The sequence below is a fragment of the Pogona vitticeps genome, chromosome 2 (assembly GCF_051106095.1).
Source record: "Pogona vitticeps strain Pit_001003342236 chromosome 2, PviZW2.1, whole genome shotgun sequence".
NCBI lineage: Eukaryota > Metazoa > Chordata > Lepidosauria > Squamata > Agamidae > Pogona > Pogona vitticeps.
In genome coordinates, this window is record NC_135784.1 from 133,600,029 (window position 1) to 133,618,677 (window position 18,649).

General features: G+C 42.9%; 1 protein-coding gene across 2 annotated transcripts in view; it reads left to right on the forward strand.

Annotated features, from left to right (window-relative positions):
• The window catches only part of CYGB (cytoglobin), a 132,169-nt gene that overhangs the window by 100,088 nt on the left and 13,432 nt on the right, over positions 1-18,649 (forward strand). Inside the window, exons 4-5 of one of the 2 annotated variants that reach the window (XM_020806489.3) lie at positions 67-298; positions 7,005-7,168. In XM_020806489.3, coding sequence (XP_020662148.1) covers positions 67-298; positions 7,005-7,168 — 396 coding nt within the window. The remainder of the gene's footprint in view (positions 1-66; positions 299-7,004; positions 7,169-18,649) is intronic. The other variant, XM_020806490.3, reaches the window with a different exon arrangement.

Here is an 18,649-nt window from a genome sequence, read left to right on the forward strand (position 1 = left end):
TTTTTTTAAAAAAATGTATTTTTACATATATATTGTTTTCTTTCTCTCTCTAACTGCATGGTGCAGGTTTTTTGTCAACTTCCCATCTGCCAAGCAGTACTTCAGCCAATTCAAGCACATGGAGGACCCACTAGAGATGGAGAGGAGTCCACAGCTGCGTAAACATGGCAGGCGGGTGATGGGAGCAATTAACAGTGTGGTGGAGAATATCTATGATTCAGAAAAAGTGGCCTCCGTCCTAGCCTTGGTGGGCAAGGCGCATGCCGTCAAGCACAAAGTTGAGCCTTTCTACTTTAAGGTAAAGCCAAACTCACACTTTTGGTCCTTAATGGCGGAAGGGAAGACAAGTGAAGATTACAAATAAAACAGACAAGTAACCCTTTTCCACCCAAGTTGCCCAAAACAAAATAAAAGCAAAGCAAAGCAAAGCGTGCTGCTTATATACCGCCCCATAGCGCTTCAAGCACTCTCTGGGAGGTTTACAATTTAATTATGCAGGCTACACATTGCCCCCCTCAGCAAGCTGGGTACTCATTTTACCAACCTCGGAAGGATAGAAGGCTGAGTCAACCTTGAGCCGGCTACCTGGGATTTGAACCCCAGGTCGTGAGCACAGTTTTAGCTGCAGTACAGTGGTTTAACCACTGCGCCACGAGGCTCCTTGATAAACTCAGCAATGAATTTGAAACTTGCCTCCACGTCACCCCGGTTCACTTGCAATTGATATAGAATGGCTGTGAATAAAATATATAGAAATAATGACTAATAGTAGTTTGCAGGTGCCCTTTTATGCTGACCCATAGGCAAATGAAAGTGTCACACACAATGGATTCCCCAATTTCCATGCAGATCCTGATTCAACATTTCCTCAGTTCCCCTTCAGTGAATTATTACCGTATTTTTCACTCCATAAGACGCACCTTTCCATAAGACGCACCAAATTTTTAGGAGAAGAAAACAGGAAAAAATTATCTGCTTTCTTCTCCTAAAATTTGGTGAGCCTTATGGAGAGGTCCATCTTATGGAACACACCCTAGGGTCCTAGGGTGTGTTCCAGGACCCTTTGGAGCCTCCCCCTGCCTCCCTCGGGGGCGAGAGGGGGTGAAATCGCCACCTTCTGGGGCTCTTCTGAAGTTTCCCAAACCTCAGAAGAGCCCCCAAAGGTGGTGATTTCATCCCCTCTGGCCCCCAGGGGAGGCAGGGTCAGTCTCCAAAGAGTCCTAGAACACACCCTAGGACCCTTTGGAGACTCACCCTGCCTCCCCCGGGCGACAGAGGGGGCAAAATAGGCAGCTTCCAGGATCTTTTCTGAGCCTTTCCAGGCTCAGAAAAGGTCCTGGAAGCTCTCGATTTTGCCCCCGCTGTCCCCGTGGGGGTGGGTGGGTGGGAGCCTGGCAAGGGTCCAAGGGAGCCTCCCACCCCCCCATGGGACCAGGGGGGGTAAAATCGCCAGCTCCCGATTTTACCCCCCCTAGCCACGTGGGGGTGGGTGGGGGGAGGGTGGCATGGGTCCAAGGGAGGGTCCCTTGGACCCTTGCCACCCTCCCCCCACCCCCCCATGGGACCCGGGGGGGTAAAATCGCCAGGTTCTGGGAGTGTTTGGAGGCTCCCCAAGCCTCCAAACACTCCCAGAAGCTGGCGATTTTACCCCCCCTGGCCCCGTGGGGGTGGGTGGGGGGAGGGTGACATGGGTCCAAGGGAGGGTCCCTTGGACCCTTGCCACCCTCCACCCACCCACCCCCACGGAGCGGGGGGTTTTTAAAATCGCCAGCTTCTGAGTGTTTTTGGAGGCTTATCAAGCTTCCAAACACTCCCAGAACCTGGCGATTTCTCCAGGGCTGGCCCCGCGGGGGGGTGGGGGGAGGGTGGCAAGGGTCCTGGAAGGCTCCCTTGGACCCTTGCCACCCTCCACCCACCCCCCCATGGGACCAGGGGGGGTAAAATCGCCAGCTTCTGGGAGTGTTTTGAGGCTTGGGAAGCCTCCAAACACCCCCAGAACCTGGCGATTTTGCCAGTGCTGGCCCGTGCGTGGGTGGGAGGAGCGTCGCAAGGATCTGAGTGAGCTCCCAGGACCCTTGCGACGTTCCCCCCACCTGGAAGCTGGCGATTTCGCCGGTGCTGGCCCCGTGGGGGCGTGGGGGAGCCTCGCAAGGGTCCTGGAAGGCTCACCCGGACCCTTGCGACGCTCCCCCCCACGGGGCCAGCAGCGACGAAATTGCTGCATTCACACCATTAGACGCACTGACTTCCCCACCCACATTTTGGAGGGGGGAAAGTGCGTCTTATGGTGCAAAAAATACGGTACTTTCATCAGTTGTTATTGCTTCCCTAATTTAAATATAAAATAAAAAGATCACCATTCCATTCAGGTGTGCATGTTCAAAATGCTGGGTGGGTGGCGGGACAATGAGTGAGGGCTGGCTTGTGGGACGGAAAGAGGCAAACAGAGGAAAGGGGGTTCCTTTTAGAGGTACAGTTGTAACCTCTAAAGTTAGAAAATGTGCCTGTTTATGATACGAAGAGCTTATCTCACCTGTCATAAATAACAATTATTATGTACCATAGAGTCAATTCTGATTAGAGATGGGCATGAATTGGAAAAATGGGGATTCATTTTGATTTGTGATTCATCAAGGTCAACAAATCACAAATAACAAATTTACATTTTTTTCTAATGAAACGATGAATTCAATTGTCAATTTGTCTTTGCCTTTAAAACCCTATAAAACACCTCTGCAGCACCTAGAGAAACCAACACCACAGAGAAGCTTCCCCCAATTCTCCTCTACAAGCCCTGCAAATTTGGTGATGTTTGGGTTTGGGACATCCAAGTTAAACACTCACAAAGAGAAACCATCCTGTTCCTGGACAATTAGGCTTGGGAGCAGGAGGGGGAGGGGGAGGCAAGGGAGTTTAAATGTCCATATGATCACACCAGTCAAGAGAGATGAGGGCTGGCCCTCCTAGCCCCACCTGTGTGCCACACCAAAACTTAAAAATAAATTGAGGAGGAGGAGGAGGAAGTGTCTCATTAGCACTAATCAACACACAAGACTCTCCGAAATTGATCTTAGGGCTTTGGAAAACTGATTCAGCATTTAGGTTCCATGAGCCCAGGTCTTGGTAATGTCCTAACTTCATCCACAATTAGAAGAGAAAGAAACCAGCTGTTTTTACCTGCTAGTTCTGCCTGCCTTTTTTTGGAGTGGGGGGAGGGTTCAGGATATGATGGACAAAGTTGAACTCAGTGCAGAACATTTAAAATTCCACTCACTAGATAGGAAGGGAAGTTTGTTTATCCTAATACTTGTTACAAAGAGTGCATACCAATATGATGCCATAAATGATGTAAGTAAATTATATAAGCATGAAAATCCATAAACACATTTAGAAAGTACATAAATAAAGGAGCCAAATGTTCAGAACCAACACTGTAGGCAAAGATATGGTTCAGAAATTCATGGATGCAATCAACTATCTTGCCAGAAATAGTTTCAGTTAAATTGATCTAATCCATTTCAGGTTCTGGCATACATAAAAAGCTAGTTTAATTCTCATCATGGGATCAATGCATACTTTTTAAATGTGGTCATCAGCCTTCAGCTTACTAAATCCACCACCCCTGTTAACTCTCAGGAGCACTTTAGGTGTAAATGGTTGCATAGAGTATCTATGGACACTGAAATTCTTGCATTGGTATTTGCTCTGGTTGCCTGTACAGTATACTGAATTGACATGCTTTCCTTTTCAAGTCCAAGCTTTAGAGCCGATTCCTTGCATACATGGGGGTGGAAGATGAACTGGTTGCATCTGAGGGAAAGGACAGAAGGGAGTTGGGCTGGAATGATACAGTCTCCTGTTTGTCACTACCCTAAATGGAGCCAGCACAGCCAGGGTTGAATTACCTTCTACCTGCCCACCCCCATATCTAGGTTGTATGGGGATAAATGGTAAATTTTTCATTTCCAGAGTCTGTAATCAACCAGTCAGTCTTCCCAGCCTTCAATTAGCTTTAAGGCCAAGATTTTAGTTCCACACACTGATCTCCAGAGGTGATTATTCTACATCTCCTTGTTGTGTGCGGATTAGGCTCAGTAGGAGAGCACCTGCTTTGCATACATACTGTTGAAATTCCAAGTTCAACCTCTGGCATCTCTAGGAGAGCAAAGAAAGAAGCCCTATTCAGGTGTTTAGAAAGCAGTTGACAAGTCTCTCCTTTGCTGTTCCCCGTGTAGTTAGCAACCCTGACTTTTCAGGCTCTCCAACTGCATGGGATGCCTCCATGTGGGGCCAGCTCTATACCCAGAGAATGACAACAGAGGGGCAACGGCTATCCCTTTCTCCTCTTCACAAGGCCAGTTTAATCCTTTTCTGAATACCTGGACTGGATCTGAAACACTGAAAACCTCTTGTCAGATGGACCAGATGGAACAGTGGTTTGATTCAATATAAGTCATCTTCTTGGTTTAAATTTTACTATGTTCCTACATCAGTAAGAGCCATGTCAATAATAGCTTCTTTATACTATAGTCCCATCTGGCTCAGTCCTTGACTTCATGTTCCTACATATGCTGAGCATATTCCCCAGTTTTGTCCCTGGCTTTAATTGCTATGCAAGACCATCCTTCCACTCTACTACACATCTGTTTATTCCAGTTATTGCAATCTGTTTTCTTTTCTTTTGACCTCTGATCTGCCATCCAGGCCACATTTCTGCTTGTACCCATGGATTGTTAATTGATGCCATTTACATGGCAGATGGGTGACTGTGATTGTCTTGCATCATGTACAGATTCTTCTGAAGCATCAAAGAAGCACACCAATAAAAGGGATCATAGAGCCATCTAAGCTAAACCTTTGCTCACTAAGTTTGAATATTTCAAGTGCATATACTGTAGATCAGCTCAGGCATCTTCAGATTGTAGCGTGCAGAATGCAAAGAGCAGGAGTGCTGCAGAACAATGTTTGTAAAGCAGTCAACTCCAAATAATACTTGTGAGCTAGCCTCACACTCAGGATTGGCAGCATCTGGTTAGCTGATATACTCAACCATTTGTCCCCACACCGCAAGTTACCTGTGGCTTAAAACCAACATCACTCTGCTGTTGACCATAAATGCAATAGCAGTTTCTTCTCTTCCCGTACCCTTCTTGGAGCCCTCTGTGACACACAAAAGACAGCTGAGAATGGGTGGAGGATTCTAGTTATTGTTTGGAGCAGGTTTTGGAGGTGTGTTGGGATTTTTGGAAGGAGGGGCATCATAACTGACCAAAAGAGATCACAGCTGGTAGAGGAACAGGTGAAAGCAGTACTGCCCCCTTTGGATGCTAGTATATGTGTTTTTGTAGACAGTCAAAACAAACATATTAATTGAAATCCGGGGATGAGTCACTACTAGAGTAGGTCCTCTGAATCAACTGGGCTTACAGATGAGTTCACACCAAATCCCCACTACTTCAGTGGGCTTGTTGTCATTGTTGTTATGTGCCATCCAGTTGCCTCCGACTCATGGTAAAAGCTTTTGTTGCAATACCTTGAACATCACTTTGCTTGCATGAAAAAATAAAGCAATGGTCCTATAGTTACTGCAGCCCTTGGCATCTCCTTTCTTAAGACCTACTCTAATTCTGACTTCTTATTAGATTCCAACTATTGTTACCTTGTTTTACCATTCCAGTCTCCATCTAAATTCCCTTCCTCTGTTAACTTTGAGATTGTGAGTGTCTTCCAAGCACAGGCACATTGGTGGTGTAATGACAACATAGTAGCAGAATCAATTAAAAGCATTCCCTGAGCTTAATTCTCTCTGGATGTTGTAGTCTATAGATCCCAGCATCTCTGGTCATGCTGGTATCAGCTGTGCTACCTGGAATGGATGAGATTTATAATCCAAACCATATGGAGGCAACAAGATGGGGAAGGGTAAGCCTGTGTCATTACTTTTGAACATCATAATATGGCATCCAGCTGTGCAACATGGTCTTGTTTTCTACAGAATTAAACTTTAACTCTTTTTTTTCCTCCCATGAATAACTAATTGCTATTTTATGTGTAGGGAGAAAAGACTTTAAAATATGCTTATGATAATTTGCTTCAAGACTAGGAAATGAATGTATGCCTAAATCTTTCATGACGGGGGAAAGAGATCCCAATATACCTATTTTCACCTTCTGATGAGAATAAGAAATACTATAGATTTTAGGACACTTTTCCAAGGCAGCTGTAGACTACCCAGTATTATAGTATGCACCAACATCAGCCATGTCATCAAGTATTCATATACCTTACTCATACACCAATATGACAAATGGCATCATCTTTTTGTGTCAGGCTATCTCTGAAAACAACCCAGAAACTCTGCTTCGCACAGAACACACCTACTAGGATACTAACTGAGACCAGTCCCTAGGAAAAATCTCACCTGTGTTGGTTAAGAGTCTGTTCCCAAGCCCAATTCATATTATGGTTTGGAATCTAGGTACCCAAAGGAATGCCTGCTTCCATATCAATCAGCCCGTTGAGGTCTATATTTGGATGGCCTTCTGCAATTTCAGATAAGATGGGTTAATGAGGACCATGAAAAGAAAGGAAGTTCCCCTCCCTTTTCATGGAGCTCCTCATTTATGAAATTCTCCCTACTTCTGTGATTGGACAAACACCTTTTAATTTTTCTCAGGCTTTTATTGAAGACTTCGATTAATCTGCTTTTATTGCTGCTTTCACTCTGCTTGTTTACGTGTTGGTAGCGTCTTTGCCAAGTTACCTTTACTTCTACTGCTATCAGTACTGCAACAACTACTACCACCACTATAAACCATCCTGCAAATTGGCACACTGAAGGACAGTATGGAACAGATAGGAATAAATTGCCATTTTGGCAGCTGGCAGCCAGTAAAAATACAGAGGAATAAAAAAAAAAAAAAGGCTTAGGGGAGTCTTATTTTCAAATGCTAGAGGAAATTTGAGAAACTGGTCCTGATCATGATTGCCTCTTCTCTTCCCAGATTCTCATGGGTGTTATATTGGAAGTGCTTGCAGAAGAATACACCAATGAGTTCACCCCTCCAGAGGTTCAGAGAGCCTGGGCCAAGATGAAGAGCCTCATCTGCACTCACGTGACTGCTGCGTACAAGGAGGTGGGCTGGGTGCAGTATCCGAACTCTACCATGTGAGCGGCCAAGGGAAACAGGGCTGGGAGGGGCCGGGGCTTCCTTTAAGGCTTTGTTGCCTACCACTCCGCATCACATTTCCATTTGACTCACAGCTCCCTAGCCTTGTAGTAAGAATTCTGCCGTGGAAATGAGGAGAAGCAGGAACACTCTCCCCTCTTCCCAACCATGTGCTGGGAACACACTTTGCTTTGTAGTTCAGTGTGGTTTCACAACCTTGCCTAGCTCCCCATTGGAGAACCTAGTCAGAGGGAATGACAGGCACATCTCTTAGGCCACACAGATGTGGAGTTAGCTGAACAATTAAAAAGCACATACTGTATACAGGCCGCAGAAGCGGTAATACCATGGTTTAATTTTCCATGCTTGGCAGTCCCTAATGGGGAATTAAAAAGTTACCTGCACTGGCTCTTCTGATATTTGAACTGGTAGAGAAAGTATCTTCTTTCAGTAGAAAGGATGTGATTGTGCACATATCTGATGAAACCAATCCCAGATCCCAAGACAAAAGAGGCCCATTCGCACCACTGCTTCTGGGCCATCACCTGGAGATGTGGACAGTACTGAGAAGAGACCAAACTATCTTTCTAGGTTTTGTTTGTGTGATGAGGGATGAGGGGAGGGGGAAAGGAGGGACTGGGGTTACATGACTGATAGGTTCATCTTGTAAATTCTAGGGCCTATTTTACTATGAGCTCTCCCATCATAGTGCTTTGCGATTTAAGATTAATACTGTAGCTTTTGCTTCCAGCTACCTTTGCTCCGTTGTTCTGTGCCAAATGATTTTCTGTTGGTTTGAGGATTGGGTTGAGTAGAGTAGCCTCACATAAAATCTTTGTATGTGGTTTTAAAATACTTTCTGTTCTCCTTCATGAAAAGCTTAACCAATTGTTCGCAGACATTTCCTGCAGTGGAAAAAAAAATCATTATTTCATTTGACACCCCCTTATCTCTGCAATTCAGATTTCTTAGTGAACATATGTGATGTGTGTGTTCACCATACATAATTTAGGCAGTGAAACAGAAATTATTTATTTTAATTCAGTTCCTGTTGTCCTTTAATGTTCTCCCTCCCTCTCTCTATGTGTGTTGTATTAATCTCTATTATAATAGTGTTATGCTATTGTTAGTTTGCATTATCTTATCGTGTATATACTCTTATGTGAGTGAAGCAAAAAGGCAGTTGAATCTCACATGCTTTTTCCCCTGTCCTAAGCTTGGAAAAACTTTTTAAAATTCTCAGTCTAGCTTTGATTCTCCTGTTTCTTTTTCAGTCTGTAGCAGTATAATATATTTCTTAATTAACTGCCACCTCCTCCTTTTTCTTCTTAGTCCCAGTCTCCCCCACCAGCCGTGAAATTCATTCTATTACAGTTCCAATGAAATAAATACGTGCTGGCCTGGGGAATTCTTAACAGTAATCTAAGCTTTCTCTCTTGTGCTGTCGCTTTGCATGTATCTGCATGCATGTTTGCTGAATCCTTAAGGGATGTATGCACCTTTTTCTCCTTATGTTAAGTATATACTAATATTCTTCTGTTGTTTCACATCACTAGCTAGTAAAACCAAACTGTCAAAGCACGTAGTCTTTGCGCCTTCTGTCATCTAGTACCTGAACGGTCAAAGCATGGAGCCTTTGTTGTGGCTCTTGTCATCCAGGGCTAGGACAAGCAAAGTAGAGAGCCTTATGGATCTTGTCACCTAGTACTCAGTCAAAGCATGCTTCAGAGGTTCTTGTCCTCTGGTTTCTTAGTACTCAGGCCACATAGGTAGCTATGACAACTCCTGTTGTCTGGTACTCAAAGTCAAACGGTGCCTCTGTTGGTTTTGTGGCACCAAAGCCTGTTTTTGGAAGATCTTAGCATGAAGTAAGTCTGATGAAACAAACTGAAAGACCCATTGATTTCAGTGTTTTCTTAACAGAGCTCTCTCACACTGGAGAGAGAGAGAAACAAACCCAATTGTGCAATAGCTCTACCAATCCCTAGGCACCCTAACCCAGCTTTAACTGACCCAATGGACTCCAGATGTTTTATGTGTCAATTCCCAGAATCTCCCAGGCAACATATTGGCTAGAGATTCTAGAAACTGGAATCCAACCCCTTTGGAGGCAGCTAGGTCAGGGAAATCTGCCCTAAGTTATCCATCTTGTAATGATCAGGTCCAGGAACAAACTTTTGTTTGTGCTATCTGTTATGAACAAAACCTTTAATTTATGGGCAAATTTTAATTTACCCAAGCCTTCCTCCATCAAGCCTTAAGCTCCCAGTTAAATCTCCCTGGTCTATAAATCTTGGATAATAAGGCATCTGCCCATTGAGTCATCCAGCCTCAACTCTCTCCAGGGCTAGAGATATTTTTGCTCTTTGTTGATGCTGATTCACTTGCATAATTTTTGGAGCCTGTGATTCACCTCAGCTATTTGTCTAGATGGTAGGTGATGCAGCGCGTCAGTTCTGGCCTATTTTCAGAAAGAGCTCAGGGATATTAGAAGAGGATGCAGGGGGATTCCCTCTCCAATCTTGATTCATACTGGGCTAGAACAAAGGATTAGTCAGACAGATTGAAGCAGAAAGGATTTGCCAAGGAGCTGGAGAATGTCCCAGAGGCAACCCAGTCTAAGCAGTGAATCAGCACATAGCAGGCAAGCTCAGCGCTTTGCCAGGGAAGCAGATAGAAAGGTAATCGAGGATAATGTGTGTGTAATGATGGCGTTCTGTGGTTTGGTTCTTTCTGAGCTGTGAGAAGACCTCTCACCTGGCAGGGAGGCTTGTCTCATGGTATGTCTTATGAAGGTGTTAAGAATAAAGGACTTCCTGCTTTACTTTAGCTATGTCATGAAAACCAAGAATTTAGATTTTGTTCTCATGCGAGCCTGAAATTTACTAAAAAGCCTTTTAAAACACTAATCAAAATATTGATTTCGTTAAGCAGAGTAGCAGAGAATAAAGCTTTTTACTGGATTTTTATATCTATAGCAGCAATGCAAGAAAGAAGAGGGCAAATATTAGGCAAAATATATTTCCAGAAGATTATCTGAGAGCATGGAGACTGTTCCAGTTACATTAATTTTTATCAGCTAAAAGAATTCGAATGACCTTGCAAGCTGACACCAAGTGTTTGTCAGTGTGGCGCTTCCTCCAGTGGGTCAGCTAATGGAAGTTTTAAAAGTATTTCTGCTGGCCTGGGTTGTTTCAAGATCAGACACACTTGGGGGGGGGGAGGGAACAACCCTGTTAGAACCCTTCTGCTCCTTGGTCTCCCCACCCTTCAACTCTTTCAAACTACAGAAGCTTGACTGAGGCATAGACATTCTGGGTAGATTTGAAAGCCATCTGATTTCCAAATCATGTAAAAAGGGGGCAGTGCAAAGTCTCTTGCTGCCTGAAATGGAAGGAGAAGAACTGTTCCACCCACAGGGCATGGAACTGGGGTGGTTGATGCTGCGACCTTGTTCCCAACACTGTCCGCCTCCCCCCACCGCTTCCGCCCATATATGCTGCTAGAAAAGAGGAGGAGGAACCACTGTCCCAAGGGAGCCGTTGCTGCCTCTGCTACTCTAAATTCTCCTGCTGCTTCCTAAACTTAATGGTTTTTTTCAACAGGTGGTTATTTTATTTTATTTTATTTTTGGCCACTGGTCTCACAGTGCCTTTGGCTTGGAGCACTCCTGGGAGCTATGCATTCATTCAGAAAGCTGTGTGGCTTCTGGAAGAACATGGGGAATCTGGAACAGAATGGGGGAACAGCAAGGGCTACTTGGCAGAGAGACAGGTTTGCCACCTCTGCCACTTCTGCTGCCTGAACCAACTGCCTCTGTTTGGTTAATGGTGAGGCCAGCCCTGATGTGAGATGAAAACACTTGGATACTGTACAGACTTTCCGTTTCTAATAATGGGTTATCTGTAATTATCTACAGGTTCATTTTCTGCCCAAATTGTCACAGTCATGCGAATGTAAATCTTTGCTGTTGTTATTGGAGGTGGTGAGAACAATTTTTTTCAAAGGTTTCTTTTCCAGGTGAAATTAGAAACATGCATTTTTCTTCCATTTTGATACTTAAAACATTTTGCACAAAACCTTGCATTTTTTAAAAAAAAACGTAATTTGCATTTGAACCCCATGTAATTCATGCAAAATACAAGATTTTCAGTGTAAAATATAAGGTTTCCAAGCAAAAATCCCACAAGCTTCTACTTTTTCCTAATGCCGATGCTGCTGAAAACCACACACTGATCTCTTTGCTCTCTTGCAGGAGCACACCGTCTCCCAGCAGTTGACAATTTTTTCAACAATGGGCTTTGATTTTTGCCAAGGACAAGCAAATTTATAAATATTCATTCCATCTTTCATATCATCTGAAATCCTCAGTGGCAATATGTTAAAGGCACGGTAGGCAAATGACAAAAGAAACTTGACTGTAGAAGACAGTCCTACAGTCAGGTCTCCACAAGTGCTAGGAGAACAGAAACAGTGGGTATGACTTTGGGTGTAGATGGGTGAGAGAGAGCTGGTAACTTTATTCCCGGCAACCTAAAATTCACTATGATGATAAAGGAAAAGAACCAAAACATGAATCAGAAAAACACAGTGCTGTTCTCTTGTTTTAAATCCTTTGTCAGCACCTAATTTATTCTGTGATTCTAATAGCTGGCTGGGAAGCTCTGAGAGTTAAGTATCTGGCTGCAGAGTCAGAGGTTAGGAGTTTGATTCCCCCCACTGTGCCTCTTGGGAGAGGAGCCAGCCTGTGTGGCCCTGGGCAAGCTTCACTATCCCAGGGCACCCCCAGAAGATGGGAATGGTAAACCACTTCTCTACTTGGAAAATCCTAGAAAAAGTTGCCATAAGTCTGAATTGAATTAACTTTAACTTCTTTTTCTTCATCATCATCATCATTATTATTCAAAAACACCAGGCACAGTCAATCAAGATTATTAAAAAATTGATTGGTATCATATAACAGATACAAGTTTTAACCAAAAACCTAATTATATGTTTAATATCAGCACAGTATGTATGCTGTCCCTAATATTGCCATTTTTGTAGCTCTGATGGTGTCATTTCTGAGATCTGCAACTGCCTATAATTGCTTATAACTGCAACTTTCTTCTTCTTATTATTATTATTATTATTTTTATTCTTATTCTTATTCTTCTTATTTTTATTCTTCTTCTTCTTCTTCTTCTTCTTCTTCTTCTTCTTCTTCTTCTTCTTCTTCTTCTTCTTCTTCTTCTTCTTCTTCTTCTTATTATTATTATTATTATTATTATTATTATTATTATTATTATTATTATTATTATTATTATAGCTGGGGACACTGGATACCTAGACTTTTAAATCTGTGTAAGTGGGAGACCGCTCAACCACAGTCACTGAGTGTTTACATATAAACCGTATTTTCCACAAGACATTATGTTCAAAGTAGTTCTCAAACTCATTGCAAAACCTGTAATATTAATCCACTGCAACATTATGTTTATCTCAATTTACAGTGTCTTTCAAACATATCAAACGAGCGTAACACCCACCAATAGATCTCTAATCACCAATATGGCATATCAATAATAGCAGCCCTATCATTCCATGAAATATTTCACTAAGCAGTTTGTTTTGCTGCTTTGACAATAAGTTACAGCAAACCAAACCAAACCAAACCAATAACCACATTGTTTGGAGATATAATAGACTAATCAAATAATCTCATGCATTTTTTCCTTTTATGATGTTTTGGTGTGTATGTAGATATAAATTACGGATAATAGGAAGGAAGGAAGGAAGGAAGGAAGGAAGGAAGGAAGGAAGGAAGGAAGGAAGGAAGGAAGGAAGGAAGGAAGGAAGGAAGGAAGGAAGGAAGGAAGGAAGGGAGGGAGGCAGGCAGGCAGGCAGGCAGGCAGGCAGGCAGGCAGGCAGGCAGGCAGGCAGGCAGGCAGGCAGGCAGGCAGGCAGGCAGGCAGGCAGGCAGGCAGGCAGGCAGGAAGTCATAAGACATTTCAGATGGTGGAGTCTTGAGGGACAGAAGGACACCTTTCCTTGCGATGATCCTGTACCAAGAAAGAGGAAGTCAGAGTCTCAGGAGAACTCCCCTACTTTATGTCTCTGTCTCTGTCTCTTGGGACATCGTTGCCATTAGAGCAGGCCCATTTGAATCAATGGAATGAATGACTTGACTCACCAATCCTCTGTTGACTCAAAGGGCTTACTCTAGTCAGACTTACCACACTAAGCAACAATATTTCAGCTTCTAAGTAGGGAAACATCCTCTCTGGGCAGATGTCTTCATGAAGTTGAAGACAAGAGGAACACCTTTACAACAAGTACCTGTGAAATTTCCTAAGGTTGAGGGTAGTGCAAAGAAGGTGAAGCAGCTACATCCTGGTGGTGAGCACAAGAATCACTCTCCTCTCCTGGTGACTTTGCCTGCCTGTTTCCTCCCAGGCCAGACCTGGGCAAAATGCAGTCCTCCAGACGTTGCTGAACTGCAAATCCCAACACTCCTCACTATTGGCTGTGTGGGCTAGGATTGCTGGGAGTTGCAGTTCAGCAACATCTGGAGGGCCACATTTTGCCCAGGTCTGTCCCAGGCCCTGCTGTCTGGCCCCTTCCTTCTTTTCTTTGCCATGCCGATACCTTGAGGGCCACTCATTATAGCAGAGGACTGAGGCATACATAACAGGATAGTGATGTACAAACAAGAGTAACAACTTGTCTGCTTGTCTGCTCTTCCAGCTGGGAATTTAACATGATACTCATATAATAAACATTCAGGAAAGGGTTAGCCACTAGAATTAGATATTTATATTTGGGCAGTTTGGCATAATAGGTTAAGCTGAGAGCAAGAGGGGGAAGTGGGAAAATACAGTTTTAAAACGGACAAGGGCATCAGAAGTCATTGCTAACATACATAAAATATTATAGTGAACTGATAGACAGTGAGTTGAAATAGGGTGTTTGCTCAGTCTGAATGAGCAATACAATATGGAAGTGCTCTCTGCCCTTAGAGGCAAAGAACCAGAAATTCCCAGCTTAACGTTATTAATACCATGATTAATTTCAGACTGTAATTATTGAGGACAGTTTTTCAGTTTATGAGGTAATTTTGCCTCTCCCAGTTCAAGCAAGGGTAGGCATGCAGTCTCAGGGGTACTTATGAGTAATCTTGAGACACTTTTTAAGGAATGTAATACATTTATTTTAAAAAGTCATTTTCAGGACCTCAGTTTATTATTAAGACAGTCTTGACAACTGAATGGCGGCATGAATTGAAAGACCCAGAAGAAGCCAAGACCTGGTTTTCACAAAATCCTTATGAGGAGAAAAGCCTTTTTCTGGGCTGATCGCTTCTGAACGCAGAGAGGGATTGACTAAGGCAGATGTGTGGCCTCTTTTACAGAGGGTAGGCTTTTCTTTCAAGAGTTGCTAAAGGGCATCCTTGTTTTTTAAATATGTCCTCCATTGAAGCACTGTCCAGCCTTGCTATGATTTAAACATTAAAAACACTATGGCTGAGGGCAGGATCAGGGATCTTGTAGTAAGCAGACGAACAGCCGATTCAGCCATCACAAGGATCACCCACTCATCACAGCCTTCCCCACTAAGATGAGATTTATCAGACACAAGTACAGTATTAGTGGAGATTGGCCGTTTTGAGGACTCCTTTGTTAGCAGTTTAAAAATCCAGAGCTGTAACTCTCACATACAGGAAAGGCTCCCTCCTCTAAAGACTTCCAACCAGACTAGCAATATTTAACATCAAGAAACACTCACAGAGATACCAATACCCATGGCATAGGGAACTATGAGAAGGGGTTGGGATCAGAACCCAAAATATTAGGAGGCCTTAGATGAAAATCCCTGGGTGGTCCTGAACCTATGCCATATTCTCATGGCATCTTTATTTACAGTGCTGAGAATTTTCCAGAAAAAATAACAACTGTGGAGCAAAACGCTACTATAATTCCAGCCAAACATACAGCCAGTGTAAAGGCATTTGAAGCAATAGAACATCAAGGGAGACTGAAGGTTGCCTGAAGTGTTCACAGTTGACATGCAGGACTTCCAAGGGCTCTCATCCATCATAATGACAGCTGCTGGAATCTTAGATTTCAATAAAAAAAATAATAAATATTTCCAGGAGAACCTTCTAGCTTTTCAGCTGGATCCCAGTATCCAAGGAGTGTTGAAATGCTGCCGTCCCTTTGACGGCGTCTTATATGTGTGAGAGCTGGTTCTCTTTGAGCAGCTCTGGTATGGTGGGGATAGTGTTAAAATGACCCAGACATGGGGTGGGGATCAAGAGGAAATTGTGCAGATCCTTCCCACGAAGTCAGCTCTGCTTCAGAAGGAGAGGGCCAGTTATGTGGGAAAGACCTGCCCAGATGACTTCAGAAACATGATTGGGGCATTTGGACATTTTTCTCAGTTGCACAGAAGATAATCATGGAGAAACCACACGTAATAATGAAGTTTATTAGAAGTTTAATATTAACTGTTCTGATCTAATAAACGTGGGAGTTTATTAGATCAGAACAGTTAGGGAGGGAGGTATGAATAGCAAAAAGTTATTCTATGGCCAATTAACTTTGATACCCAATTCTGTTTGAAATCTTAGGGTCAAAGTATTTATCTACCATAGGAATCTAGTGACTTTCATTTATCTTGAACTATATTTCTCTTCATTTCTATCCAACATATTCAGTGATCAGAGATCTGTAGTCTAGAACTGTGGTTCTCAGCCTTGAGTAACCCAGGTGTCCCTGGATTGCAACTCTCAGAAGCCTTCACCATTAGCTGGGGTTTCTGGGGGTTGTAGTCCAAGGACACTTGGGTTACCCAAAGTTGGAAACCACTGGTCTAGAACATGGTTTGGGCAATAGACACCGTGCAAAATATCTTGAAGGCACTGGGTTTTCTACCCATGCTCTACAACAACATGAAACAGAATTTAGTATATGAGCATTTTAGCATCAAAGCTATGGAATGGCATCAAGGAATAAATGATGTAGGTCTTTGGAAATGGGTATATGGCCAGCAATACTGACTTTGCTGCTAGTTGCCACAGTGCAAGGGTAAATTTTAGATCTCCACAAACACATTTTAAGCAGTCTACTGGTGATAATGTTTGGCTTATTGTCATTGTCATTGTCATTGTTATTTTTCACTGCTGTTATTTCACAGACATTGTTTTTTTACTAATCCAGATGTCTGCAGCTGCTATTCCCTCAGTAACAACTCAGTAAGCAAATCTGAAAAGTAGCAAAATAAACGTGTATATGCAATGTTTACAATTATCTACATTGTCAAAAATAAATTTGGATTATTCCAAACAATGGTATCATCATAATCACCATCACAGTACTATAAGCAGTTGCAGATCTCGGAAATCGCACCATCAGATCTACAAAAATGGCAATATTAGGAACAGCGTACATACTACGTTGATATTTAACAGATACTTGGGTTTTTGGTTAAAACTTGTATCTGTTATATAATACCAGTCAATGTTTTTATAATTTTGACTGTGCCTGGAGTTTTTAACAACAACAACAATGTGCCATCAAGTTGATTCTGGCTTGTAGTGACCATTTTAAGGTTTTTCCAGCTGGAAAATGTTCAGAAGTGGTTTTCCATTTCCTTCTTCTGGGAGCATCCTGGGACTGCACAGCTTGCTAGATTGGCTACACAGGCTGACTCTACTTGCAGAAGACACAGTGAGGAATCAAACTCCCTACCTTTGGTTCAGCAGCCAGATAACTAAACCACTCAGCTATCCAGCCACCTATTATAGAATAATGAACAGACCTATAAGACCATCAAGTATAACTCCCTGCTCAATGTAGGAACCCAAGTTAAAGGAAAGGACCTGCCTCTTCTTTGTTTTCTGCAAGTCTGTGTCCTTCCCAAACATATTCTTTGAGAGAGTTCTTACTTGAATGTATCAGTCATAAAACATCAAAGTAAAAACTGAAAAGCAGGTAATTTTAAAAACAAAAGAATGAAAAGTGAAGGGGAAGAGCAGAAAAGAAAAATGAATCTTGGCACCCATTCATTGTGGTTCTTTCCACACACACACACACACACACACACACACACACACATTCACACACAGAAATGAGGCAGAGAAGGGGGACAGCTGGATCGTGTTTTGTGCAGGTCTCATATCTGGATCCCAAGCTTTTTCTCTTGCTCTCTATGACATCAAAAGCAACAGATGTTTCAAAATGAAAATTATTGGAAACTGGATTTCATTTATCTCTTCTGTTTCCCGTGTGCCAAGTAGATAATGTCATAAATTGCATCACACCATGTTTACTCTGCCTAATGCCTTGCATACTTCTAGTGACTTGAATCTAATACGCTTTGACTTGAACTAATTAGACTGTCCAAGACCCCATAGGCTGTAATTACTCAAGCAAATTACAGCCCTCCAGAGGCTAAAAAACATCCCTCAAATGTCTGTGTGAGACGGAGAGTTGGATTCCAGTTCATGCAGTGGTTGATAGAACAATCAAGCAAAAGGCTTCCATACAAACAGTTCAAGGTACTGGGGAATTGTGGGTATTAATAAACAATATACACATCATTCCCCAGTCTTGTCAGAGATCATCAAGAATAGCTATTAATCAGGACATTGAACAATGGGCTGGACTGAGTCCCCACAACCCAAAGGTTGTCTGTGTGACAATTGCTTTGTGTGATTGCCAGCTCTATGTATACTATATATAGTACACCATTTGTCTGTCACGTGTGCATTTTAGAGATAAGGTAGGCTTCATTTTGAGGCCGAGGTGTCGCTTTGTCAAAACCATTTCAGGTGCAAGCTAAAGTGCCCACCAAAGCTAGGACAAGTATGTTATAACTGTACAAAATAATAAGATTACCTGTTCAAATATATACCAGAAATGATGTTACAACAGAAGCCTAGCAATCCATGGAATATAGCAATCATCCTGCAGAATTTCACAGCTTTTTGGAATGTCTGGGGTAAAATATAATCAATATGCTAATGAGGCTCAGCTCCCCCCCTCCCTTTTCCTCTGATCCATTTATGCCCGTTTCATTCTTTAGCAAGGGAGTCTGTGGTCAGTGGATAGGGAGCAATAAACTGAGGCTGAATCCTGACAACCTGGGTTTATGGCAGTGGATCAGTTAGGTGGGAAACACCTACTCTACTCAAGAGCTTGGACATATTGCTTTTTGGATGACAACTTCAGAGTCCAGCTCCTTTACAGCATCTGCATTATATTGGTTACAATTCCATTTCTAAGCCCAACTCAAGGCACTTGTGTTGAGCTCTGGAAGCAGGAAGACCTGCAGATGGCCCATTTACACACACTGTGTGTGTGAGGCTGTCTTCCGCTGTGAGCAGGGTTTCCTCAGTGACCGCCTTCAAACTCAGTTATGAGCATTGCCATGCAAGCTTTTTCTAATCTGTCCCCTCATTTCACTGACCTGAAGACTGATACAGACATTTTTATTAAGAA